The following is a 23,976-nucleotide window of genomic DNA, read 5'->3' as shown; positions in this document are numbered from 1 at the left end:
CTCGCCGACCTCGAAGCCTTCAAAAAACCCCGTTGGACCTCCGCTCCCGCTCCCATTCCCTTCCCAAACCAACCACTCTTCCCTTCCCCTCCAACCCAAACCATGCAGAACCCCTACCAACAACAACAACAAAACGGCTTCAGCTTCAACCCTGAGCTCTCACCCTCCCTCGGAACCAACAACCCCAACACCAACACCAGTCCCTTCATCGGCTCCCAGAGCTCCAGCACCGGAGGAGGAGGAGGACCCGCAGGAGGGTTCGGGTTCAACCCTGCTCCAGCTGGAGGAGCCGTCGCTGGGCTCGGTCTCGGAGGAGGAGCGGGAGGACAGCAGCAGCAGCAACAGCAGCAGCAGATCCAGATCCAGCAGCAGATTCAGGCGATGCAGCAGCAGCAGCAGCAGTTGATGATGATGGGCGGTTTGGTGAGTTTTTTTACTCTTCATTTTGAGAGAAGAAGGGGGTAGGAAGGGGAGGAGGGAGACAGGAGACGCGCGCGAGAGAGAGAGATGGGGCTGACGCGCTTTGATTTTGGGTTTCGTTCTGAGTAGTACGGACAGCAACAACAGATGGGAGGAGGAGGAGGAGGACATAGATTGGGAGCGATGAACCCTGCGCAGATGACTGGGAACTACGGTGAGTCGAAGACGAAGCGAAAACGAACGAGCGGGAGAGGAGGATCTCGTTGTCGTCGTCGACGCGTAGCTGACTTCTTTCTTCCTCTTCGACGTTGTTTTGGGAAACAGGTCCCGCTGCTGCTGCTGCCGCCGCTGCTGGTGAGTGCTTTCAGTTCAAGTCGATTCGGAGGTGGAGAGGAGAGGAGAGCGAGAGGAAGGAAGAGAGAGAGGAACGAGAGGCTGACTCGTTTTCGTTCGTTTTTGCTGCATCTCAGCCGCCGCCGCCAACAACCAGACTGGACGAACGGTTTACGTTGGGAACTTGCCTGCTGGTGAGCTGACTTTTCTTCCTTCTCTCTTTCGGTTCGCTCGCATCTCGAGGACTGACCTCGTTCTTCTCCTCGTCTTCCCTTCGTCTCCGCTTCTTTTCCTTCGATCCTCCCTCCTCACCCTCTCGCTCTCCCACCCACCCACCCACCCACCCCTCTCCCAGACGCCTCCGTCGACGAACTCCTCAACCTCGTCCGCTTCGGACCCATCGAATCCGTCCGTCTCCTCCCCGAGAAATCCTGCGTCTTCATCTCCTTCCTCGACGGTTCCACCGCCGCCGCCTTCCACGCCGACGCCTCGGTCAAGAAGCTCGCCCTCCACGGTCAGGAACTCAAAATCGGATGGGGGAAACCTTCCAACGTCCCCGCCGCGGTCGTTGCGGCTATCACTCAGCACCAGGCGACAAGGAACGTGTACTTGGGAGGGCTCGACGATGAGACGACGGAGGCGACGTTGAGGGATGAGTTGAGTCGTTTCGGACCGATCGATCAGGTTAAGATCGTGAGGGATAAGAACATTGGGTTTGTGCATTTCTTGACGATTGCGATTGCTACGAAGGTGAGTCGAGTTTTCGTTTTGGACGCGTCGTTTTTGGCTGTTCGTTTCGTTCGAGAACTCGAGCTGATCTTTGATCCTGCCTTTTTGCTCGATCAGGTCGTCAACTCCCTCCCCACCGAACCCGCCTGGACTGGGAAACGAGTCAACTACGGGAAGGATCGATGTGCCTACGTGTTCGTCCTGCTTCTCTCCCTCCTCCCTCCTCCCTTCTCCCTTTCCCTCGCTAACCTTCCTCCCTTTCGTTTCGTTTCGTTTTGTTCTCTCACAGTCCCAAAGCTCAACAAGCCGCCGTTCAAGCCGCTCAAGCCCAAGCCCAAGCAGCCGTCGGAGTTCCCGTCCCCAACTCCCCTTTCCTTCAGTACACGGGAGGAGCGAGTGGATCGGGAGGGTTTGGCGCGTTCAACGCGTTCGGAGGGATGGCGGGACCGATGGATGTTGGGATGGCGATGGGGGGACAGGGGCTGATGCAGGCTCAGGTGGGGAACAGGACGGTGAGTGTTGAGGAAGGAACGAGACGCGTCGAGAGGAGACGAGGAGCTGACTTTCGTTTTTCGCAGATCTACATCGGAAACCTTCACCCTGAGACGACGACCGAGGAACTCTGCAACTGTATTCGAGGAGGGATGCTCGCTCAGATTCGATACATGCCTGATAAGCACATCGCCGTTCGTCCCATTTTCTCTCTTTCTCCTCCCGTCCCTCTCGTCTCCTCTCTCTTCGAACTGACCCCACCCTTCTTTTATTTCCTTCCTCTAGTTCGTCACCTTCGTCGACGCCGGCTCAGCCGCTGCCTTCTTCTCGCTCGCTACCTTCCAGGGCCTGATGCTCAACTCGCGTCGACTCAAGGTCGGATGGGGGAAGCACTCGGGAGCTTTGCATCCGGCAACGGCGGCCGCTGTGCAGAGCGGAGCTAGTAGGAACATTTGTGAGTTGGACGACTGTTTTGGAGGGTGTTGAATGAGAGGGAGGAGGAGAGCGAAGGGAGGGAGGGAGAGGAAGGGAGAGAGGGGAGGAGACGAGACTGACTGGGGTTTTGCTTTGGATGACCAGACGTCGGAGGGATCACCGACTTCGAGGCGTTCTCGGAGGAGAGACTTCGAAGGGATTTCTCAGAGTACGGAGAGTGAGTCGAGCCGTTTCGTTTTCGTTCGTCGAGTCGAGGCGAAGAGAGAAGAGAGCGTCCAACTGACTCCTTTCTATTCGATCTTCGTTGAAAACAGCATCGAGCTCGTCAACAGCCTCAAGGAGAAGAGCTGCTCGTTCATCAACTTCACGTCGTTGCCCAACGCTATGAAGGCTCTCGAGGGTGAGTTCTTTCGTCTCCTTTCTCGTCTGAGTTTTCGACGCGTCGACTTGAAGTCCTCTCGCTGACTCCACCTCCTTTCCTTCTTCAAACAGCCATCCGTCTCAAACCCGACTACACCAACCTCAAGGTCGCTTACGGAAAGGATCGATGTGGTTCGTTCTCTTCTCTTCCCTTCCTCCTTCCCTTCCTTCGTTCTTAAAACTGACCTTCCTCGTCTTCCCTTTCCCCAGCCAACCCTCCCCGATCCAACTCCAACCCTCAAAACGGCAACGGCAACAACAACACCGTCCGATCCAGAACCGGAACCGAATCCGCCGACCCGAACCACTCCCCGTCCGCTCAGGACATCGCAGAGGACGGAGGAGCCGAGGACGCTGTTCCTGCTGCTGGGACGGGACTCGCTGAGGTTGCGGAGGAGGAACAGGAGTAGTTGAAGGACGACCGGAACAGTACATCCCACCCTTTTCTTAGAGTACAGAGTTTTCCGTTAGTAGTAGATCGTTTTTCGTTTCGTTCTCAAACCACTTCCACCCCTTCGTTTCTCGTGTTCGTTTCGTTTCGTTCTCTCGCCCTTCGTTCTCTTTTTCTGGATCCGTTTCTCCCTCGTTCTCAGGTTTCTCTCTCCGTCTTACGTCCTTTCCCCAACACCTTACCTTCTTTTAAAACCTACACCCCTTCTCTTCCCTTCCTTTCTCCGTTCGTTTCGAGGCTCGCACTTTCTTTCGTTTCGCTTCCATGGCACGGCTTTCTCGTTTTACTTACACTTTACATTCAATTCAAAGGGAATTTCTCTGACCTTGGAGGAGGAGGGGGAGGGGAGGGGAGGGAGAGGGGAAGAGGGAAGAGAGGGAGGAGGAGCGGGCGACGCGTTTGGTTTTTCTTTGAGCGCAGGTCCGCGCCGAGCGAAGAAACCCAGTTTTCGAGACAAAAACGCCTGCGAGCAACTCAGCAGCTTTCCTATGCTTATTTATTGTTCTCGAGAATAACGAATGGATGAGCAATCGCATGTCTATACACCGTCGTATCGAAGTTCGATTTCCCGCCGTCGAGCTGATCCCCAACGTCGACACCTCTCCCTCGGGCCTCAGCCCCCTTCCTTCCTCCCTCATCCCCCGAAATCGGTAGCTGAACAATCGACAAGCCTATATGAAGGACGCTCTACTATCGACAAGCCTATATGAAGGACGCTCTACTCACCTCTCCTCCTCAACGTCTGGGACGTGAATTCGAGATGGACAAGGCCGACTTCAACAAGGTCAGCTCGACCGCCTCCTTCCCTTCTTGCCATGGCTGGAGCTGCTCCTTTGGCCACAGCTTTTCTCCAGCTGAACTTATTGCTCGAAATGGTCTTTATTCCAACTTTCAGCTTCGAAGCGGACTTAACGGACTGAAGCTAGAGGTTCGAATCTTGGAGGGCTTGCTCAGTCGGACCAAGAATCAACAGACGGAGTACAAGGAGAGATTCAACTCGCTACAGCTCAGGAAGAAGGACGAAACGATTCCGACGAAGGAGGATATGGAAAGCGTCCTCTCCTTGCTTAAAAAGTGGACGCAAGAGAATGAGGAGTACAAGAATGGAGGTTGGAAGACAGCTTTCAGCGAGGTGAGCTTCACGCAGGGCTCTTCCCTTCTCTCCCTTTCGTTCCTTTTCTATACTTCTCATAATCATCGGGTCTCATCCCTCTCAATGACTTTAAAACTTGATCTAACATACTCTTGGCCTGATAATTAGAGCAACCGGATCACCGCCCAACCAGTTTCGTCGAGCTCAACAGCAACCCTCGATTCGTTCCTCCTCCCTCCTCCCCCTCTTCCCTCCTCTCCTCCTTCGACCTCGTCGTGTGGAACCTTCTCTACGCCAACTTTCCCTCCTCAACACAATACCACTTCTTTCAAACAGTGGCCCAGCGGCAGAAAATCGGCCATCATCACCGATCGCATTCGCGACGTCTCGGTCGACGTCAACGAGTGTTTCGACGTCACCAGTACAGAAGCTAAGACTGCGATAGACGAGGGAGGAGAAGAACTGCTGGTATCTTACGAGGTTCACAAGTTTCAAGGTGCTTGTGAGTCCGATATCTGGTGTTTGAGACTTCTAGACGTGAGCTTCGGAGGGTCACGAAGCTGAGACGCGTTCCGTTTTTTTGCGTTTCCTTCAGAATGGAATCGACTCTCCAACCCCATCTACCAAATACTCCGAGATCGACTCCTCCCCGTCTGCCTCCTCATCGACCAAACCCTCTCGAAGCTGGAGCCGGATCCGTTGAGGTTTCAGGGGATGACGGTGGCCGAGAAGGTGCGAGCGGAAAGGAGGTGGATGGTCGGGAGCAGGCAGGATGGTTTTTGGAGGAAGAATGCAGCATCTCTGCATCTCTCACTTCGCCGAGATGATGGGAGTCCGGTCTGGGATCCGACTACGAGTCTGAAGGCTGTTGTGAGGACGTTGATACACTACGTTGGTCGCGACTCCGCGAAAGGGAACCAGGGAACCCGTTCGTCCCCTGCCTTTTCTGTCCGTCCTCCCGCCGACTGCTTCAGCTGACAAAGGGTTCTCTATCATCTTTTATCTTCTTTCTTCTCATCTCTCTTTCACTCCTTCCTGTCAATCCAATCCTTCCTTTCGTCGTCCTCACTGCCGTCGCGTCGCTCTCACTCGGTCGCCAACCAGAGCTCAGCTCTTACCTACATCTTAACCTCGACGCTCTCTCTCATTCCACGGGCGAACCTCTAAGTCCCATCGATCATCCCGACGTCCCTTCCAACGCACTCCTCCTCCTATCCACCTCTCCTGATTCCTTCTCCAACAACGACGCGGCAAAATTGGACCCTCTGCCCGTTCGGGAGTTCCACCGAGCTCTCGCTGTCGTCATTCAGGTCCTTCGAATCATTCTCAAGGATCCCAGCACTCCCACAGACGCTGTCCACGCATTCAAAGGAGCCTGCCTTATCGCCATCTCCTTCGACGTCGTCCAAGCCGCTCGCCATCGTCAAGCTCACGTCCAAGGAAAGGTAGTTTCATGGGAGAGGGTGGTGGAGGAGACATGGATGGGTCATCTCAACCCCGGAAAGGAAAGCCTTGGGATCCTGAAGGAAATCGCGAGGAAGACCTTCGAGTCGCGGGATTCACAACCCTCGACTGATCTGATCTTCCAGAAGTAAATAGTGGGATTCCGGAGGTGCGCTTGTTTAGATTTGCTTTTTGGATTGTGAGCGGCGGTTTCATGGTTTCCACGGGGCTTTATGCGAGAGAGATACGATGGCGCTGTCCTGAAAGGCAAGGCAAGGGTTGGCGTCTTTTTCAACCGCGTCGCGCTTTGCTTTGCTTCCTCTTTCCCTCAATAAACCCACCAGCAAACAACTCATATGCGTTCCTATCAGCTTTGAATCCTCAAATCTACTTTTGAACCTACGAAAACGCTTTTGAACCTACCAAAACGAGCTTCTCGCTCTTGGTTTCGTCTGTGAACCGAGACGCGTCGTCCCTCTGTTCTCTTCCGTATTTCTTCACAGTCCTTTGATGAGACGATTTGGAACTTTCCTGACAAGATATGATTTGAAACTTTCCTTGTAGCGTTTTTCACCTTGACCCTCTGACCTGTTTTACGAGTCTTTCGCTCACGATCTCCGTTCCCGAGGGCAAGAGCTGGACTTCCCTTCTTTGCTTGAGCCTCGCCCGAGTCGAACCCTCACTTCTCTCCTTGCTCATACAGACGAGGAGACTTTTTAAGATAGATCTAGGCAGAGAAGATTAGCGTCCCTCAGTTCGGAAACCACTTAACGCTTTTGTCGAGCCAAGTCAAGACGCGTCGCAACTTCTCTGTTTTTTTTTTTTTTTGCCGCGATTCTGCTTCGATAGTCTCGGCCTCATAACCCTGCGTTTCCTCACGGGACACTTTGTTAGTCACCTACATCACCCAAGATTATACTTTCCCGACGCAGGAAACGCGCGCAACGAAATGGCTCGAAACGGTCTCGAAAGGAGTCAACAAGAGGTCGACTGACTCCTCCCTCTTTTTCCTCCAACCACAACAACCTTTTTCTTTCCAACTTCACAACTGGTTAATCTGTCGCCCCACTCAGCATGTCTAACCCGACGGAATCCTGTCCCCTTCCTCCTTCACGAACCCTTCCCGCAACCAACTCTTCCTTCGCCCTTCCAGCTTTCAGCACACCACCTCCCTCTGCCGCCGCCCACCTCCCCCCTTCCACCAAGTCCTCTCCTGATTCCTTCACACATCTCCAGACCCCGAAGGAGACTACTCGGGACTCTTTCGGGGTCTCGAATGGAGATGACTTACCTGGTCCGTCAGCGGAAGGAGAAGGGGAGAGTGAGCTCGAGAAGGAAGGGAGGAAGGGACGAGAGAAGCCAGAAGCAATCCATGGCAAGAACGTGAGTTCGCTTCCTAGAAATGGAATGACTGAAGACCAGATCCAGCTTCTATTTGGGCTCATCGCTCTCATGAACCCATCTGGCGTACTGATGCTCTTGTTCTCTCCCTTCCCTCCCTGCTTCCATTTCCATCCGCTTTCTCGGCCTTGTATCCTTTTTACTTCTTTCTAGAGCCTCACTCTACAACATCTCCTCGACGGTCACCACGAACAGTCCTCCCTCATCGAAAACGCCTCCATCACCCCTTCAACCAGCGTTCCAACCAGACTTCCCACCTCCCGCCTCTCCCCCTCCCTCCGAACTCCCACAACCCCTTACACCGCCCTCGCCACCACGCTCAAACCCCTATCCGACATATTAACCACCTCATATGATCCCTCAACGACCTCCTCTGACATCCTCCTCGGATTCCTTCTCACCCTCTCCAACGAAATCGAACTCTCCCTCCTCGAAGGTCCCCGCACCTCGCTCGTCCTCCTTCGGATCTTCGTCGATCAGTGTATCAAGCTCAACGAAGAAATCAACGATCGACTCGGAAGCGGACTACCGTTCTCTCATAACCCGAGGATCACGGTGGTAGACGTGTTGAGTTGGCGGTTGGAAGAGGAGGAAGCGAGGTTGGAAACTTGCTGGATCAACGAGCGGGCTCGTGCGCTGGTTAGTGAGGCGATTGATTATGTGGAGGGGAGACTGGAGGAGTATGATGTGGAGAGGGCGGTGTCGGATGAGGTTGAGGCTGAGTTGGTGAGGATGAGGGAGATCAGGAGGGAAGAAGCGAGGATCAAGAGGAGGGAGGAGGAGGTCGAGAAGAGGAAAGATATGTGGGGGAGGTTGTTCTATATGCAGGAGTGGTATCACGAGCACGGAGGGGGCTGGGATTAGGTTTATTTGAAGGGAGTTGGGGGGAGAGCCGTGGCTGTAGGTGTTTCCTTGATTGTTCGACGTCGCACGATTTCATGACTCGCTCGTTTCGCCTTCTCGAGAGGAATTGACTGTTCTCCAACCGTCTTCATCAATCGAACTCAGAGCTATGTCTAAGCAATGGGAGTGGAAGCATCTCCAGCAGAAGCGACGTCGGTGGCGATGTTGTTCGCGAGCCTGAAACACAAACAAAGATTGATCAGAGACTGAACGCGTTGAAAGGGGATCGAACCGACGGAAGGGAACACGGTGGGAAAAGCGACTCACTTCTTCTCCTCGACGGCGAGCTTAGCAGCGTCTCCATCTCCCTGAGCGATCTCGATCCTGATGATCTGGGAGAGACCAGTGAGCTTGAGGACTTTGTTCTGTGTTTCGAACGGACACGAAGGGAGGAAGTCAGTAGGTGATGAGATCGTTTGGGAAATACGCTTCGAGTGGGATTGACGGACCTTGATCTGAAGGGAGACGAGGAACGAAGGGCGAGGGGATCAGCGGGAGCAGCGGAGGAGAGAAGAAAGGCAGACGCGACGAACCTTGCCGACCTGGAGAGCAGCTCCCTCAACAGTCTTGGTTCCTCCAGCGGCATCGATGGCGTCGTTGAAGTCCGACTGCATCATCGAGAGAGGAAGAAGAAAGAGTCAGGACGAGTCGACGCGTTGGGGAGAGAAAAGAACTCACCTCGGCAGCCTCGGCAGCGCTTCGCACTGGGGAAGCGTGAGTAAACAAGTCAGCTTTCGAGCTATCTAAACTAGCAGTGGCAGCTGCGGTACTGACTGGTCTTCATGTCGGCGAGCTCTTGAGCAGTAACGGCGGTGAGGTCAGGGAAGGGAGCTGTTCGAAGAGGAAAGCGACGAAGAAGAGACTCAGCGACCCTCTCTGTGTTCGACCAGCCATGACGATGCTCACCAATGAAGACGGCAGCGGCCTCAGCCTCGGCGTTTCCAGCAGAGCCTCCGGAGATCTGGAAGTCGGCGTAGCTGGAAGAAATCGAAGTGCGACGGCGTCAGAATGAGACGACCTTCAGAACGGTCAAGGGACGAGTTGGGCTCACTCTTGAAGGGTGAAGGATCCAGTAGCAGCGGCGGTCTGGGGGAAAGAAGGAGAGCGATGAGCTCGAGATTCGGGGCCAGAGAGAGTTGAACACGAAACGGAAACTCACCTCAGTCGCAGCAACTTCCTCCTCAACAACATCCTCCCCCTCGACGGCAGTCTCGTCGGCGGCAACGACCTCCTCATCAGCAGCGACCTGGGGAAAGGAAGAGTAAGAGGAAGTCAGCATCACCACGAAGCGCGTTCGAAAACGGAACAACGCGACTCACCTCCTCGACCTCGACAGCAGCGGCGACAGGAGCCTCAGTAGATCCAGCAACGGGAGTGGAGGCGATACCAACGGACGCGATATCGAGGTTGATGTTGTTATCCAACCTGAGAGGGGAGGGAAGAGGTGGTCAGCACTCGTCTTTGTTCGAACGCGTCGGGGGCCTCAGAGGACTCACTTCTTCTGCTCAACAGCGAACTTGGCAGCGGTATCCTTGCCTTGAGCAGCTTGGATGGTGAGGACTTGTTGGAAGCCAGTGCTAAAGAGAGGCAAGGAAGAAAGCGAGGTCAGCAGAGTCCCTCGGTCGTTCGTTATGGAGAGTCGACTCACAGTTTGAGAACCTTTTCGAACGATGCCGGCGAAGAGGTCAAACAGTTCAGCATTAGGAGTAGGAAAATTTCGCGTGTTCAAAGCTGACCTTGTTCTTGATCTTGCCGACTCTGCGAAGAAGGAAGGGGACAAGGTCAGGACGACGTCGTCGACGAGAGAAGACGTGGAAAAGAGGGAGGACGACTCACTGGAGGCTAATTCCCTCGGGAGTCTTGGTTCCTCCCTGATAAAAGAAGGATAACCATCGGAAAAGCGTGATGAGTGAAGGATTCTCGAGAAGCAAAGGGGAAGATACTCACGGCAGCCTCAATCGCGGTGTTGAAGTCAGCCTCAGCGGCCTCGGCGTCCTCCCTCATGGTCTGAAGGGTGGAGATATCCTCCGCAGAAACGGTAGCAAGGTCAACTCCAGCGAAGGGAGCTAGCAAGAGCGAAAGAAAGGGGAAGCGAAGGAATCAGTTCTCATTCGTTCGTCGACGCACGCGGCTCGATCCTGGCGACTTACCAACGAAAACGGCCTCAGCCTCAGCTTTAGCGTCTCCTCCAACACCGCCAGAGATCTGGAAATCAGCGTAGTTGGTGACGAGAGTAGCTCGCTTGACGGGGGAGAGGGAAGCTCGAGAGTAAGGGAGGGGTCGAGCGAGGGCCGTGGTGAGGAGGGAAGAGAGAACGAGGAGAGAGGAAGGGAAGAGCATTTTGGAGGGAGTAGTAGTGAGAGGAGGTGAGGTATAGTGTGTAGGAGGTGTTAAAAGTGTAGATGAGAGACTGCAAGAACGAAAGAAGGAGAAGGTCAGCGACGACGAGCTCTGGAGAACGAACAGCGAATGTGGAAAGAGGAGCGACTCGACTCACCCAGCTCAAAGATTGCGAGTTAAGGAAGGTGGGAAGAGCTGGGGAAGGCGACTAGCGCTGAGAGAAGATGAGGAGGGGATCCGAAGGAAGGGGAGGGAAGTGAAGTGATGGATGAGGTAGAAAAGAAGATGCACCGACGACGCTCGTCTTTTCGACCGATTTCACCCACAGAAACCCTAGCCAAGAAGACGACGAATGAAGGCGGCCTTTCTGGTTGAGGGAAACTCTTGGCGTCGGTATCTGGAGTCCGGACCGAAAGCCACCTTTGAAAGGGAAAAGTCAGCAAAGAGGAACGAAGAACGTGAGACGCGTGGTTTCCAGGGCTCACCATGGCACCTGCGATCCTCTCAAGCTTCAGGGATATATCTAGAAGCAACGAGAGAGTAGTTGTAGTCAGTCGACGCTTCGCAGGCGAAACGGAGGCCAAAGAGCGACTTACAGCGAGAGCGAGACCCCCCTTGATCGTTTCCCCCTGTTCAACACGTCTCAACCTGAAACTCTCCGCCTCAAGCTCACGCCTTCCCTCCCTGGATCGACCTCGATCTATTTACGTTCCTCTCACCTTTCGAGCGTAGCCAAAAACTTCCTGTAGTGCCATCAAATCGACAAGCTCCATTAGCGACGACACCGTCCGTTCTTTCCTCCGTTGTCGAACTGTGAGGATCTAGACGACGGGAGTCGAAGCTCCTCCAGCAGAAGCGGTATCGAGCTTGATGTTATCTGTGAAGGAGCGAAGAAAGGAGGAGATGTGCGGGATCAGCTCGGCTCGACACGTATACCATCGCGTCCGACGGGTCGAGAAGGAAACGGAGAAAAAAGAGAACGAAGCGAACTCACTCGTCAACTTGGTCTGCTCCTGAGCGATCTTGTCGGCGTTGTCAGCTCCCTGCGCAGCCTGAATCTTGAGAGCCTGGACCTCTCCGGTGAGCTTGAGAACTTTGTTCTGAAGTGAAGGGAGGCGAAGGAAGAGGCAACCGTCAGGCGAAGAGAACGGAGAGAGCGAAGGAATCGACTCGTCGAGTCAACGTACCTTGATCTTAGGGAGATGTGGGCAGCGAGAAGAGAAGTCAGTGGACAGGAGGACGGAGAGAGAACCAAAGATGTCCAGAACGAAGAGGACAACGTGCTTTGCCAACCTGAAGGGCGATACCAGCGGTCGTCTTCGCTCCCTGTTCGTTCGAAAGAGAAGAGAGCGCAGGACGAGTCAGTACTGGGGGTCAATAGAGTCCCGAGCCCAAGACAATAGAGACAGCACGTACAGCAGAAGCGATGGCGGTGTTGAAGTCGGTCTGTGCGTGAAGGAGAAGCGAGTCGGTCAGTCTTCTCTCCTTCTTCAAACCGTGCGGAGAAAGAGGCTCACTTCAGCGGCCTCAGCAGCTTCCCTCATAGTCTGAACGGACTTGAGGTCGGCAGCAGAGACGGTGGAAAGATCAGATCCGAAGGGGTCTGTCCGTCAAAGGAAACGGGAGTCAGCAAAAATCGACGCGTCGAGAAGCAGAGAAAGGACGAACCAACGAAGACCGCGTTAGCCTCAGCCTCAGCAGTTCCAGCAGATCCAGCTGAGATTTGGAAATCGGCGTAGTCCTGCTCAACGAAGGTTCCGGTAGAAGCAGCGACGGCGGTAGCGGTGGCCTGGAAGGAGGAGAAAGAAGGAAAGGGAGGGGTTCAGTCGGAGCGGGTGATTTTGAGAGACGATCTATAAAGAGGATGAGAGAAGAACGTACGGCAGCAACAGTCTCAGCAGCAGTGGTAGCAGTAGCAGCAACGACGGCGGTCTCAGCAGAGTCGTCGGCGGCAACAACGGGAGCGCTGGCACTTCCAGCGACAGAAGTGGAAGCACCTCCTGAGGAAGCAGTGTCGATTCCGATGTTGTCTGTAGAGATAAGAACAAGGATGAGGAGTAGGAGTAAGTCAGAGATGTCGTTAGGATGGAATGAGCTGGATCGAGTTCGAGGTGAACCGATCGCGAGAGAGGAAACGGAACTCACTGGTCAGTCTTCGAGCAAGGGAAGGCAAAACCGGCGAGAGGGAAGGTGAGTACTTGGTTATTTAGAGCATCGACTGGAATTTAGATCGCTCACTTCTTCTGCTCAGCAGCGATCTTGTCAGCGTTATCGGCTCCCTGAGCAGCTTCTATCTTGAGGGCTTGGACTTCTCCAGTAAGTTTGAGGACCTTGTTCTGGAGGAGGATGAAGAGGCCGCGAACGGTCAGTGAGCGGGCATCGGAGAGGGATTGAGAGAAAGAACGGAAGACGAACCTTAATCTGAAGACGAGAACGAGGAGAATCAAAAGCGACGCGGTCAGCAAACGGGTGGTGAAAGAGAGAACTGAGCTTCGAAAGAGCGAACGAACCTTTCCAACTTGAAGAGCGATACCAGCGTCAGAATCCTCTCCAGCAGCGGCGATAGCAGTGTTGAAGTCGGACTGAGAGACGAAGGGGAAGTGAGTCAGACGCGTCGAGAAAGGGCAGAGTGGAGAACGAAGGAAAAGAACGACGTACCTCAGCAGCCTCGGCGGCTTCTCGCATGGTCTTGACGTTGTCGAGATCATCAGCCGAGACGGTGGAGAGATCAGAACCAAAGGGGTCTGAAGAAGGAAGAGGTGAGCCGTCGATCGTCGCACGAGAGTGAGACTAGGGACTCTACGGACTCACCAACGAAGACGGCGTTGGCCTCAGCAGCAGCGTTTCCAGCAGATCCACCAGAGATCTGAAAGTCGGCGTAGCTACGATAGAAGAGCAGCATAGTCAGTTCGAGAAGAGATGGAGGAAAGAAAGGAGAGAAGCGACTCACTCCTGAAGGGCGAAAGCTCGTCGAGAAAGGGAAACGATGGACGCCCTCGAGTAAGGAAGGGGTCGAGCGACAGCCGAGGTGAGGATGGAAGACAGAATGAGGAGGGAGGCGGGGAAGATCATGGCGAGGAAGTAGGAGGAGTAGAGGTAGAGGTGGTAGGAGATTGAATGGGAGACTGAAAAGAGGATCGAAGCAGTTTAGGAAAATCGCAAGCTGGTCAGCGATGCGATGAGGCAGGAGGCCAGGAAGATATGGAGAGATGGTTACTCACCCTGCTCAATAAAGGTGGTAGGGTAGAAGGAAAGTGAAGGGAGTGGGAAGCAACCGGTGCTGAGGAAGAGGGAGCGAGGGGAGAGGAAAGGAGGAGGGATTAGAGGATGGGAGTCGAAAGGAAGGAAGGGCCGAGTGATGAAAGCTTTTGAGCGAGCGAACATCTATAGATAGATCTGTAGGTGGAGGGAGAGATCAAGAGAGAGGGGGGGGGAGGACGCGTCCCAAACAGGGGAGGGGTTATGAGGAGAGGGAGGAGGGAGGGAAGGCGTGGTTTGTGTTTCAGCGCGTGTTGAGATAGGAGGAGTTATTGTTGGGTTGGTATGATGATCTGAGAGCACCAAAGTATATCTTGAGTCAGCTTGGAGTCCAAAAAAGTCGTGTAGAAGAGAGGGGAGAAGGTATGAAGGTGAGCTCGACGTCCCGTCCTCCTCCTCCCCTTCTTCCTCAGACCTCCCTTCCTCGTAGCCTTCAACCGCGAGATCGTCCGTCACGCAAAGGTATCCAACCGCCGGCGAGCACAAGGCGAGTCTCTAGCAAGACTAAAAATACTCACCTGCTACAGGGACCTCGTCTCCTACTCCTTGCCCTGTCCTCCTTCAGCTCGAGCTCACCTCTGCCCTTCCCTTCCTCCACTCGTCCGCTGATTTCGATGAGCTCCTCAAGAGAGCCTACCACTGCAATGAAAGCTAGACGTTCAGATGATCAGCTTGAAGGACTTCGAAGTCGATTGCACGAGAGCAAGAGGCCGTGGGGAGGGACCGAGGTGTCGCTCTCGATTTCGTGAGTCGAAGAGCAGGAGCCTGGAAGAGACTTCGCGTCGCCTCAAACCACAACAACCTGCGTTTGGATGGCCACCTCAGCACCCGACAGTCCTTGGACATCACGACTCAAAGCCTCGAAGGAGGACAGTCTTCAGGGAGCTATCTTAGCGGCGAAGGAGGAGGAGAAGCTCGAGCTCACATCGAGAGGTCAGTCCGTTCTTCCTTCTTTCCCCTCTGCGTTCTTTCGTTGGAGGAGTATCGACAACCAGCTACACATCAGCATGTAGAGCTCTCATTGGTGTATACTATCTGAGCTCGTCGGATGCTGGGGACTTCGTAGGTTTTGCTACGAGGAGAGAGAAGGGCTGAACGTCGAGCTCAACACTCCTCTCTTCCTCCCTCCCCTTCAAGTCCAAGCTGACCTTTCTCTCTCTTCTCCTCCACCCTAGTGCAACAGCTCAACTCCCTCCTACTTCGCTCCCTTCAGTCTCACTCCTCACCAAACCTCGACTCTCTCGTCGACCTCCATCGAGCTCTGGATCTCCATCCTTCCGACGTCTCGAGCTCAGCGTTCGTTCATCTCTCCTTTCCTCCTCCTCGTTCCGTCGTCCCGTCTCTGCAACGAGCTCACCTCGCAACTCTGCTTCTTATCGAGGCTCAGCATCCTCTCCCGTCTCGACCATCTCTCTCAACAATCCACTTCCCTCGAGATCGACCTCCTCAAAGCTCGTCAAGCCGTCAACGTCCTCTCAGGGGAGCAGGTTCAGCTTGATCTACTGCAAGAGGAGGTTGCTAGGTTTGTTCTCAGTCTCTTTACGTATCAAGTTCAAGCTACGACGCTCCTCATCCTCCCGAGTCAAACTCAAGCTGACTTCTCATCTTTTCCCTCCTCGCTCGTCCTCCTCTTCCCACCCTCCAGCCTCTCCACCTCCCTCGCCTCCTCTCGTCCCCCACCCACAGCCACTTCCCACGAGGACTCCATCAAGGACAAAAAAGCTGATGAGTACTCTTCCGAGATCGTGCGTCCCTCTCCCTGTCCTTCCCTTCCTTCAACGCTCCCATTCTGACCCGACGCGTCTTCCTTCGTCCCCTTCAGCTCCGCCTCCAACAAAAGCTCGAGAAGTCTAAATCGCCTGATGTATCACTTCTATTGGAGAGGACGGAGGTTCTTGAGGAGTTGGAGAAGAGGAACGAGAGGACGAAGAAGGAGGTGGGGAGGTTCAAGGGGTTGCCGGCGGTGAGTCGTTTTGCATTCCTTCGTAGTGGTGCTCGTTGAGTAGACGTCAGGGTTGTGAGAGTGTTTAAAATATAGCTGACCCGTTCTCATCTGTGTTTTGCGTTGTAGGACTACGATCTGGCGAGACTGCACGTTGAGGAGGAGAGGAGGAAGTTGGTGCGTTTGATCTTTCTCTCGCTCTTTCTGCATCTCTTTTCGCTCCTCTTAACGACTAACGGTTTATTTCGCTTCATCTTTATTTAAAGCGGGAGCTTCAAGCTCTTCGAGACGACGCGATGGCCGCCGCTCTCGTGTCGAGGTGATTCTCGTCGCGTCGTGCTTTCATTTCGGTCTTTCACGTCGATCTCTCACTCCAAGACCTCGGTCAGTCAACGCAGTCTCTTCTCCACTATATCCTCTCAGCTTACGAAACGTCGGCTCATCCTGCTTGCCTCTCTGCTCGTCTCCATCTCGCAGCTCTTTGACGCGTCGTCTCGTCTCGCCTCGACCATTTCTTTCCCGTCGCTCCTCGAACATCGTCGATCTCATACTCCCGGGGACGAAACCTGGCGTTTCTTCTAGACTCTGCTTGTAGGGAGGAACTCAGGCCGAGCGTTCTCCATACGAAAGAGCAGCAGGGGGAGGAGGAGGAGCAGGAGATTTTTGATTTTCGACGACTCGACGCGATTAGACTAGACTGTAACTCGCTTTTCACCCCTTCCCAATGCCATCTATCTCTAACTTCTCGTTTTCAGAATCTCTCCGGGAAAGAAGGAAACTAGCAGGAGGGTTACTAACCTAGCAGAACCCAAGAAGTCAGGTGACTCCGACCCCTCTCCTTCTCTCCTTTCCTCCTCTCCCCTTCTTCCTTCCTCCTTCCAACCACCATCCTCTCTCTCTCCTTCTTTCATCAGTAAAGACGTCTTTCCACCGGTGTTGACCTCCTTTGAACATCTCGCTCCCTCTATGTCGGAAGCTTGATGTGCAGCAGGGATCACCGTTGTTGGAATTGTCTTCGCTCTCTTCCTCTTCTTCTGTCTTACCTCCTCTCTTTTCTTCTCTCCTTCACTCCCCTTTTTTAGGTAGCTCTTTCACGACCTCCCTTGGGCGACCTGAACCTCTACCTCCTGCTCAAAGAGGAGACGAGGGAGAGAGAGGACGCTCGTCCGAGAGAAGCGGGTCGGGACGAACCTCTTGTTGTGGGAGGGAGGGGTGAGAGGCTCTCTTTTCTCACTTCGCGGTTTCCTTTGAGTTCTGGGTGGATTGGAGCTGGAGGGCGAGGGTGGGACATACGCTTTTTCTCCTCTGAAAGGGAGGGGAACGGCCAGGGGATCCGGTCGAACCTCCCCTTCATCGGAGGGAATAACAGCGTTTCTTCCTCTCTCTCACAATCTTGCTCTGCTGGATTCGTCCCGTAGAGTCAGTCGTATTCACTCTGCTCGACTCGTCTTTTAGAGAGAGATGAACGAGGAGAGTCAACGCCGAAGCAGGAGCCGAGGCTGGCAAATCAGTCACTTCCCGTCCTGAACGACTCCCGGACCACCTCTTGGCCTTCTCAATGGTTCCTGAGGTGGATACAGAGGCTTACCAGGACGAGTGGGCTAGATTCTAGACCAAAAAGTGTCTGAGAAGACGGGGAGGACAAGAGAAAGGGATGGTCGCGACGCGTCTCTCACTTCGCTTTTCCTCCTTCCTTCGTCCTCGTTCGTCCGTTTGTCTTTCTGTCTCTCAGTAGTATTTATCTTCTGAGGTAGAGAATCATCCCATCGATTCGGACTAGCCTTCGTCTCTCTGACGGAATCCGAAGCGAGGAAGCGGCTGCTCTGCACGTCTCGAGCAATTCCTTTCCCTTTTCTTGCTACTCCCTTTCTCCTTCCCCAACTCCGTCTCTCCTCTGGGAATTCACCAGAGAATCACTATCGATTCATAGCTGTGGTCAAGCTTTTGGGTCCTTGGATCTGCTCTCAAGAAGTCAGTTCTCGACGCGTCGTCGCATGCTCCTCCGATCCGTCTCTCGCTTCTTTCTCTCGCTTCTTCCTTCCACATCGTTCCTCTTCTCGTTCGCTAGTGAGCTCGGACTTGAGAAGAAGGCTCCCCTGTCGAAATCACAGCCTGAAGTCCTCTTTCCAACGCTCCTGGTCACTCACAGACCACGGAAGTGGACGCGTCGTTTCTTTCCTTTCACGTCGCCACGCCTTTCACGCTGTAGCTAGGTGTTTCCCTGATATTCTCGTGATGAGGTACTCTACGGGGCTTCTCTCTCTTTTCCGGAAAATGCAGAGCAATCCTTGTTGACGATCCCTCACGAGTCAAGTCTTCGAGACCTCGAGCTTCGACGCGTCTTCCCTTTTTTCTTTATGTCTCTCTCTTCCCCCCACCCCATTTTCACTTCCTTCCTGCCTTCGCAGAATCTAACGGTTCCTCTATGGGCACTGAGGACCCTCACTCCCAGCCTCCGAAGAAGAGAGTCCGGAGCGAGGTCAACCGAAGACCTTCAAGGTTCCGTTTTTTCCCTCCCTTCTGCTCTTCCAAAAGCTATACTGGAAAGCAGCATTATATTCTGTCGGCGAGCGCTTTCGATTCTTTTTGAACCCTCATGAAGAGGAATCGAGACGCGGTCTCGCTGTGCAGAAACTCTTTTTTCTTCGACTCGTTCTTTTCTTTCGTTCACTCTCTCTTCCTTCAGACTTCTCCCTCGTCCGAATAGGTGCTGCTGGGCTTCTCCAAGAGGTTTCAAAAGCTCTCAGCTTGAGGTGACCCTCCGGTCAGGACCATCAGCCACCTATCAAAAAAAAGCAGAAGGCCACAAGTCGACGCGTCGCGCGCTGTTCCCCTTTCGTCCGTTTCACTTCCTTTCCCTTTCCTTACGCTATCGCAGAATTGCACAGAGTATCTCCTGTGCGGCCTTGATCACCTCGCTCACCGATCTTCGGAGCCGACCCCCAAAAGTCTGGGAGTGAGGTTGGACAGCAGGCGTCTTCAGGGGTTCTTTTTCGCGTTTCTTTTCCATCCGTTTCCTCCCTTTACTCATTGATCTCGGACTCGCACAGGTCCTCATCTTGCACGATCCTTCCTCATCTCGCTCGTCGATTCTTGAGCCCAAAGATCGGGGAGCGAGCACGGATAGGCCGCTCATGAGTTTCTCTCGCGTCGTCTCTCTTTTTGGACATTTCTCTCTTTCCTTCCCGGTCAGCTGCCCCAGGCGGTCCCGACAGAGTATCTCCTCCCGTTTGAACTCTCTACTCGCTCGTCGATTTTCGAATCTCAGACGAAAGGATCTGCCGAGTGGAAGAAGGGAGCCAGACGATGGGGTTTTCCTTGCGCGCGTTTATTTCAAGTTCGACGCGTCTTGTTCTTTCCTCTTTCTTTCTTATCCTCGTTCGAACGTGCAGTCCTTTGGACAGAGAAGTTCTCGATCTCTTTCGTCCTTGACCTCCTGGCTCGCTGGCCTGGCCTAATGCGCAGAGACGATGGCGTTCATTCGGATCAGCGAGTTTCAGAAAGCGGAACGAGGAAGAGTTCAGAGCTTCCCCTCGCTTTGTTTGTTCGCTGCTTCTTAGAGGGGGAAGAAGTGTAGGGCAGAGTCAAAGGAGGAGGGTAGGGTAGGCAGCGATGGTTGGCGGGAAAGAAAGACGGGAGGAGGGTCGTGAGGTACCCGAAGTCGAAGACAGGATGGGAGGGTTCGAAGAAGTGGAGAAGTGAGATAGGAGGAGGTTCGATCTGGAAGGCTGAGGGAGAGCGGTGAGAAAACGAGGAGAGACGGACTCGGAGAGGGAGGAGGCGAGAGTCGAAGCAAATGCTGTTGTTAGAGAACGAGCAGATTTTTTGAGCCTAGCTTTACCCCTGAAGGATAAGCAGTCTTTCGAAAGAAGAACGACATGCAAGTCTCATACTGAAAAAATAGCAAGAGGAAGCCGTTGGTGTCCAAAACAGCAAACCAAATCGAAACAGTTGAGCTCAACCTTTCCTCCTTCGACCTTCCTTCTCCCAAACCATCCATCCACCCCTCCGACCTCTATCCTACCCTTTCTCCTTTCTCGGTTCCCCTTTCAAGCATGGTAAGCCCTCCTCCCCTCCCTTCTAACATCTCTTTCAAAGCAACTTGAACGAAGCAACAGTCGAATCAAGCTGACCCTTCTCCTTCTCCTTCCTCACCTCACCTCCCTTCAGCTCCCCCTCACCCTCCTCAATGCCGCTCAGAACAAACCCATGGTGAGCAAACCAATCTCCTCTCGCTTCTCAGCAAAATGCTAATACACCCATACACCCTTCGTTCTGTTCGTTCGTTTCCTTTGCAGCTGGTGGAGCTCAAGAACGGGGAAACGTTCAACGGCCATCTCGTGTCGTGCGACAACTTTATGAACGTGATTCTGAGGGAGGTGTTCCAGACGAGTGCGGATGGAGAGAGGTTTTGGAAGATGAAGGAGTGTTACGTGAGGGGGAATACGGTGAGTACCCGAACGAGATGGGGAGGGAGGAGGGAGGGAGGGAGGGAGAGAAGGAGGAGGAGGAGATGAAGAGGCGGGTGGTTTGAAGGAGAGAGAGAAGGGATTTGGTGGGAGCACAGAGGAGCTTAAGGTGTTGCCTGCAGAGGTGGTTATAGAGTCGAGACGAAACGCTCGAAGGAGGAGAGGAAGGGAAGGAAGACGAGCTCGTTCAGCTTCCTTCCATCTTGCTTGCGAGCTCGAAGGGTCCCCTTCCTTTCCTTCCTTCCTCTCCTTCTTTCCCTCGCCTCGTCCCATCTTCTTCTTGCCCTACTTGCAACGCGACTCGTTTCTCATTAGAACCCACGCGCATACACTCCCTCCCCGTCCAACTTCCCACGCTTTCCCTTCCTTCTTCTCGCCTCCTCGTCCTCTCCAAGTCCATCCTAACTCACCTCCCTCTCTTCTCCCTCCCTCCCTTCTTCCCAAACCCTCCCTCCCTCCCTTCGCTCGCCAAAGATCAAATACCTCCGCGTAGCCGACTCGGTCCTCGATTCCGTGCAAGCCGACCAAGCCAAGATGCGTGAAAACAACCGTGGTCCTCGAGGAGGGAACGATTCGAGAGGAGGTCGAGGTGGGGATCGAGGTGGAGGACGAGGTGGGTTCAACAACGGTGGTGGGAGGGGAGGTGAGTCTTTTTCTTGAGATTTTTGGTTTTGGTTTGGATGCTGCGTTGGTTGAGGTCGTTCGAGAACGAAAGCTCGGTCGTCGGCCTCTCTCTCGCTGACTCTCTTCTCCTCCTCTCCTTTCCCTTCCTCCCGTTCCTTCCCTTCCTCTCCTTCATATCCTCCCTTCTCACCAGGTCGTGGAGGAATGTCCGATCGCGGCGGTCGTGGTGGTATGGGCGGCGGCGGCGGTATGGGCGGTGGACGAGGTGGAGGGTTCGGAGGAGGAGGAGGGAGGGGAGGACCTCCGGGTGGACGAGGAGGAGGAGGACCTGGACGGGGTGGAGCGGGAGCGGGACCGTAGAGAGAGAGAGATGGGAGATCTGATCATGTTTTTTTTTAAACGAAGTTTGAGGTGTTTGCGAAAGGAAGAGAGAGGGGTTTGGGAGGGAGGGAGGAAGGGAGAGAGAGCGGGGAAGACGCGTCGAGAGAACGGACGAGACGATCGACGATCTCAGGTGCTTGCGTTGAGCTCGCTCAGTATATAGCGACGAAGTTTAGCTCCTTCCCGCTGATTCAGCCATCAGCACGGGACCGTCTCGTCGTTCAAACTCGTTTCGAGAAGGGAGAGGGAGACGCGTCGGACGGACGATTCTAGCTCGAGCTCGTGGGAACGACTCCGAAGCTTCCAACTCAAACCCTACTAGCTTTTCTCTCTCGCACGCATACACCCACTCAACCTCAAAAAACAACAACCTCAAAACGCAACCTCCCTCCTCACTCCCACCCTCCTCCTCCCCCTCCCTCTCCTCCCTTCCCTCCTCCTCCCCCTCCTCCTCCCAACTGCACCCAATCCCACACCCCACCCGCCTCATTAACCCTCCCTCCATCCCGCCACCCCTTCCAAAGCTCCCCTGCTCCCACCCTCCCTCCATGCTTCCCACTCACCTGCCCTTCCTCCACCAGCACCTGTCCCTCTTTACACTGCACCGCCAGCGCGTTCAATCTCGGATGGTAGAACGTCGTTCCTGGTGGGGGAGGATGCAAAGGGAGGTAGGAAGGTGGGGGGAGGGAGAGGGAGTAGAGGTTCAAGGGGAGGGTTTGAGGAGGAGAGCGTTTGAGTTGGTTGGGTGTGTGAGCGGGGAGGTGGGTGGAGAGGTTTTGCTGCGATGTGGGAGGGAGAGTTAAGGAGATTAGGAAATCAGCCTTAATGAATTTCGAGGAAACGAAACGAAAAAGAGAAAGAAAAGGGCAAAAAGAGAAGAGAGAGAGAAGAACGAAAAACAAAAAACTCTCTCACCTGATGGCCAATCGCTCGGTACAACCTCTCAATCTCCACGGCCGTCTGGGTCTCGAAATCCAGGATCCCATGGTCGTGGGTGATCTTGGGCGCTCGAGAAGCTAAACGAGGGTCTTGAGGGGTGGAGGTTGCCTGCAGATCCAAAACCAAAAGAGGAGGAGTGAGCGAGAGGGTTCGTTTCGACGCGAACGAAACGAGACGAGAGAGATGGAGAGAGAGACGTACCGATCTGTTGATCATCTTCCGGAGGGTTTTGATCAGGGCTACGGCTCCTTCTTCAGCTAGAACGGGGACCATGGAGTGGTAGGTTGCTGTGTCTGGTATGGGCTGTGAAACGAACGAACGAAGGTCGTGAGGCTCGAGTTAAACGAATTGGAACGAATCGACTCGGACTCACCACCTCCTTCTGCTCCCACACATCCCCTCTATCGGTCCCCTTGTCACTCATCCCCAACACGCTCACTCCCGTCATCTTATCTCCGTTCATGATCGCCGTCTGAATCGGACTTGCTCCTCTGTACTTCGGCAAGAGGGAAGGATGGATGTTGAGTTTCCGGTCTTGTTCGAAGATGGAGAGGAGCGAAGGAGGGAGGATCGATCCGAACGAGGCCGTGATGAGCAGGGAGGTTGGTGAAGGGGAGAGGAACGCGTCGGGGGGCTGTGGGCGGGCGGAGAGAGAAGACCAAAGTGGGAGAGGGGTGAGATGGGTGGGACGGGAAAGAGAAAGGAGAAGGAGGAGGAGAGGAGAGGAAAGAACGAACAACGAAAGCTTTGATCCCTGAGGGAGGCACAGGGAAATGAGGCAGGTTTTTGGAGAAGGCGAATTTTTGGAGCTCGGCTTTTTTTGTATCATCGAAAAGAAAGAGAGAGAAGAGAACAAGGGGAAGGAGTGAGCGAAAGACGACAAAGAGGAATGTCGAGCTCAACACTCTCTCCTTCCTTCCTTCCTCCCTTCCTTCTCCTTCTCTTCCCTCCCTCCCTCTTGATAACCCAAAAGAAGAAACGAAAAAGAGCCCTACTCACGAATGTACTCCACGTTCTTCCTCCTCCCCGTCATCTTGATAGCAGGCGTGACCACCGTGATCGAGTTGTAGACGTCTGGAATCAAGAAGGAAAGCAGGTCAACTCAGCTCGAGCTTGAGCTCGTCCTGCCTTTCTCTCTTTCTTTGGACTGACCTGTGCTCCGTAAGAGATTCGAGAGGACTCCTATGGAGAAGCTGTCCGAGCCCAGGAAGAGGATGTCGAACGGTTTGAGGTGTTTCATTCTTCGGGAAAACGGAGGGAGGGGGTTGGGAGGGAAGGAAGGGAAGGGAAGGGAAGGGGGTTGTTGAGCTTTTTCGAAGGAAGCTTGCTTCCGAGTCCGACCCGTTCGATCGCTTAAAAAAATTGACGCCTGTTACGAAAAAAATCAGCAGACTCAGCGTGTTTTGCACCTCTACGATTTCGGCTTCGAAGTCCTCGAAGAAAAACTCTGTTCGACAGCTTCGATCGAAGGCGACCTCTCTTTCCCCTCCCTCCTCTCCCTCCGCAACTCTCCACCCCGACCCAACTTCATCCAACCTCTTCACCAGTTTGACCCCCTCGACAATGAACTTCCAGCCTTCAGTACCGACGCTCTCAAGAATCCGCGTCTCTTCTTCTTTCCCCTCGCTCTCGCTCTCTCAGCCTCCGTTCCCGACTTCCCGTTCCTCTTCATCTGTACCTCTAGCGAAAAACATCATAAAATCATTCGAGTATCACGTGTGAAGAGGTGTCACGTTTGTATCGTATCGTATCGTATCGGATCGTAATCGTAAAAAACGGAGGAAGGAGCAGGTTGCAAGAAAGCGCGACGCGTCGAGCGTTCAGTCTTCGACGCGACCGAAACAGCAACATAACGGTAGAGCTAAGCAAGTGAAGATGAGATGAGCGTGAGAAAGATTGAGCG

At 54.0% G+C, this 23,976-nt stretch overlaps 8 protein-coding genes across 8 annotated transcripts; 5 read left to right on the top strand and 3 right to left on the bottom strand.

Annotated features, from left to right (window-relative positions):
- The first annotated feature begins 583 nt into the window (after positions 1–583).
- On the top strand, positions 584–3,604 carry BDY24DRAFT_389040 (uncharacterized protein). The gene is made up of 12 exons (XM_076640476.1): positions 584–634; positions 745–774; positions 891–947; positions 1,109–1,503; positions 1,600–1,676; positions 1,772–1,994; positions 2,061–2,168; positions 2,260–2,428; positions 2,554–2,626; positions 2,724–2,809; positions 2,902–2,961; positions 3,040–3,604. The coding sequence occupies exons 1-12, from the start codon at positions 604–606 to the stop codon at positions 3,237–3,239; spliced, it is 1,509 nt and encodes a 502-aa protein (XP_076496774.1). The 5' UTR covers positions 584–603; the 3' UTR covers positions 3,240–3,604.
- Positions 3,605–4,040: 436 nt separating this feature from the next.
- Positions 4,041–5,968, top strand: BDY24DRAFT_370268 (uncharacterized protein; the record flags this gene model as incomplete). The annotated part of the gene is made up of 5 exons (XM_076638101.1): positions 4,041–4,064; positions 4,176–4,412; positions 4,710–4,794; positions 4,969–5,321; positions 5,348–5,968. The coding sequence occupies 5 exons, from the start codon at positions 4,041–4,043 to the stop codon at positions 5,966–5,968; spliced, it is 1,320 nt and encodes a 439-aa protein (XP_076496773.1).
- A 753-nt stretch (positions 5,969–6,721) lies between these two features.
- BDY24DRAFT_389039 (uncharacterized protein) lies at positions 6,722–8,174 on the top strand. Its single transcript, XM_076640475.1, has 2 exons — positions 6,722–7,199; positions 7,371–8,174. Exons 1-2 carry the CDS (start codon positions 6,891–6,893, stop codon positions 8,079–8,081), a joined length of 1,020 nt encoding a protein of 339 aa, XP_076496772.1. The 5' UTR covers positions 6,722–6,890; the 3' UTR covers positions 8,082–8,174.
- Positions 8,175–8,191: 17 nt separating this feature from the next.
- Positions 8,192–10,724, bottom strand: BDY24DRAFT_59495 (uncharacterized protein). Its single transcript, XM_076645013.1, has 16 exons — positions 10,618–10,724; positions 10,271–10,530; positions 10,068–10,186; positions 9,957–9,991; positions 9,857–9,878; positions 9,769–9,779; positions 9,617–9,697; positions 9,440–9,545; positions 9,280–9,366; positions 9,172–9,206; positions 8,895–9,097; positions 8,799–8,824; positions 8,654–8,728; positions 8,570–8,575; positions 8,388–8,485; positions 8,192–8,297 (listed from the first exon to the last, which is right to left on the bottom strand). The coding sequence occupies exons 2-16, from the start codon at positions 10,458–10,460 to the stop codon at positions 8,234–8,236; spliced, it is 1,158 nt and encodes a 385-aa protein (XP_076496771.1). The 5' UTR covers positions 10,461–10,530; positions 10,618–10,724; the 3' UTR covers positions 8,192–8,233.
- Positions 10,725–11,245: 521 nt separating this feature from the next.
- On the bottom strand, positions 11,246–13,975 carry BDY24DRAFT_59471 (uncharacterized protein). Its single transcript, XM_076645012.1, has 16 exons — positions 13,682–13,975; positions 13,411–13,585; positions 13,272–13,342; positions 13,119–13,204; positions 12,971–13,042; positions 12,876–12,881; positions 12,699–12,796; positions 12,606–12,613; positions 12,342–12,490; positions 12,129–12,249; positions 11,978–12,063; positions 11,877–11,906; positions 11,754–11,786; positions 11,648–11,653; positions 11,455–11,560; positions 11,246–11,337 (listed from the first exon to the last, which is right to left on the bottom strand). The coding sequence occupies exons 1-16, from the start codon at positions 13,842–13,844 to the stop codon at positions 11,282–11,284; spliced, it is 1,266 nt and encodes a 421-aa protein (XP_076496770.1). The 5' UTR covers positions 13,845–13,975; the 3' UTR covers positions 11,246–11,281.
- A 510-nt stretch (positions 13,976–14,485) lies between these two features.
- Positions 14,486–16,417, top strand: BDY24DRAFT_59467 (uncharacterized protein). Its single transcript, XM_076645011.1, has 8 exons — positions 14,486–14,651; positions 14,894–15,014; positions 15,106–15,240; positions 15,364–15,463; positions 15,541–15,681; positions 15,790–15,837; positions 15,927–16,044; positions 16,138–16,417. Exons 1-7 carry the CDS (start codon positions 14,531–14,533, stop codon positions 15,981–15,983), a joined length of 723 nt encoding a protein of 240 aa, XP_076496769.1. The 5' UTR covers positions 14,486–14,530; the 3' UTR covers positions 15,984–16,044; positions 16,138–16,417.
- Positions 16,418–19,827: 3,410 nt separating this feature from the next.
- On the top strand, positions 19,828–21,113 carry BDY24DRAFT_340457 (U6 snRNA-associated Sm-like protein LSm4; the record flags this gene model as incomplete). The annotated part of the gene is made up of 4 exons (XM_076637400.1): positions 19,828–19,872; positions 19,959–20,108; positions 20,604–20,712; positions 21,037–21,113. Coding segments are annotated over 4 exons (381 nt in total), but the record flags the coding sequence as incomplete, so codon positions are not given.
- Positions 21,114–21,526: 413 nt separating this feature from the next.
- Positions 21,527–23,345, bottom strand: FMT1 (methionyl-tRNA formyltransferase; the record flags this gene model as incomplete). The annotated part of the gene is made up of 7 exons (XM_076644606.1): positions 23,226–23,345; positions 23,073–23,147; positions 22,811–22,887; positions 22,447–22,707; positions 22,275–22,376; positions 22,050–22,181; positions 21,527–21,913 (listed from the first exon to the last, which is right to left on the bottom strand). Exons 1-7 carry the CDS (start codon positions 23,311–23,313, stop codon positions 21,527–21,529), a joined length of 1,122 nt encoding a protein of 373 aa, XP_076496767.1. The 5' UTR covers positions 23,314–23,345.
- Between the last annotated feature and the right edge of the window lie 631 nt (positions 23,346–23,976).

Source organism: Mrakia frigida (assembly GCF_051309035.1).
Source record: "Mrakia frigida strain ATCC 22029 unplaced genomic scaffold BDY24scaffold_15, whole genome shotgun sequence".
Classification (NCBI taxonomy): Eukaryota; Fungi; Basidiomycota; class Tremellomycetes; order Cystofilobasidiales; family Mrakiaceae; genus Mrakia; species Mrakia frigida.
This window is presented reverse-complemented; position numbering and strand designations above follow the sequence as displayed.

What these genes read in the sequence shown, in the direction of transcription:
- BDY24DRAFT_389040 (XM_076640476.1), top strand. Translation starts at nt 604, where the DNA reads ATGAACCCTGCGCAGATGACTGGGAACTACG. An exon ending in GCAGATGACTGGGAACTACG is followed by an intron (nt 635 to 744) that starts GTGAGTCGAAGA and finishes TTTGGGAAACAG; the next exon opens with GTCCCGCTGCTGCTGCTGCC. An exon ending in CGTTGGGAACTTGCCTGCTG is followed by an intron (nt 948 to 1,108) that starts GTGAGCTGACTT and finishes CCCCTCTCCCAG; the next exon opens with ACGCCTCCGTCGACGAACTC.
- BDY24DRAFT_389039 (XM_076640475.1), top strand. Translation starts at nt 6,891, where the DNA reads ATGTCTAACCCGACGGAATCCTGTCCCCTTCCTCCTTCACGAACCCTT. An exon ending in AAGCAATCCATGGCAAGAAC is followed by an intron (nt 7,200 to 7,370) that starts GTGAGTTCGCTT and finishes ACTTCTTTCTAG; the next exon opens with AGCCTCACTCTACAACATCT.
- BDY24DRAFT_59495 (XM_076645013.1), bottom strand. Translation starts at nt 10,460, where the DNA reads ATGCTCTTCCCTTCCTCTCTCCTCGTTCTCTCTTCCCTCCTCACCACG. An exon ending in CCCGAGGGAATTAGCCTCCA is followed by an intron (nt 9,879 to 9,956) that starts GTGAGTCGTCCT and finishes CCTTCTTCGCAG; the next exon opens with AGTCGGCAAGATCAAGAACA. An exon ending in GGATCCTTCACCCTTCAAGA is followed by an intron (nt 9,098 to 9,171) that starts GTGAGCCCAACT and finishes GATTTCTTCCAG; the next exon opens with CTACGCCGACTTCCAGATCT.
- BDY24DRAFT_59471 (XM_076645012.1), bottom strand. Translation starts at nt 13,844, where the DNA reads ATGTTCGCTCGCTCAAAAGCTTTCATCACTCGGCCCTTCCTTCCTTTC. An exon ending in TACCACCTTTATTGAGCAGG is followed by an intron (nt 13,586 to 13,681) that starts GTGAGTAACCAT and finishes TCCTCTTTTCAG; the next exon opens with TCTCCCATTCAATCTCCTAC. An exon ending in CGAGCTTTCGCCCTTCAGGA is followed by an intron (nt 13,343 to 13,410) that starts GTGAGTCGCTTC and finishes CTTCTATCGTAG; the next exon opens with CTACGCCGACTTTCAGATCT.
- BDY24DRAFT_59467 (XM_076645011.1), top strand. Translation starts at nt 14,531, where the DNA reads ATGGCCACCTCAGCACCCGACAGTCCTTGGACATCACGACTCAAAGCC. An exon ending in TCCGACGTCTCGAGCTCAGC is followed by an intron (nt 15,015 to 15,105) that starts GTTCGTTCATCT and finishes ATCGAGGCTCAG; the next exon opens with CATCCTCTCCCGTCTCGACC. An exon ending in ATGAGTACTCTTCCGAGATC is followed by an intron (nt 15,464 to 15,540) that starts GTGCGTCCCTCT and finishes CGTCCCCTTCAG; the next exon opens with CTCCGCCTCCAACAAAAGCT.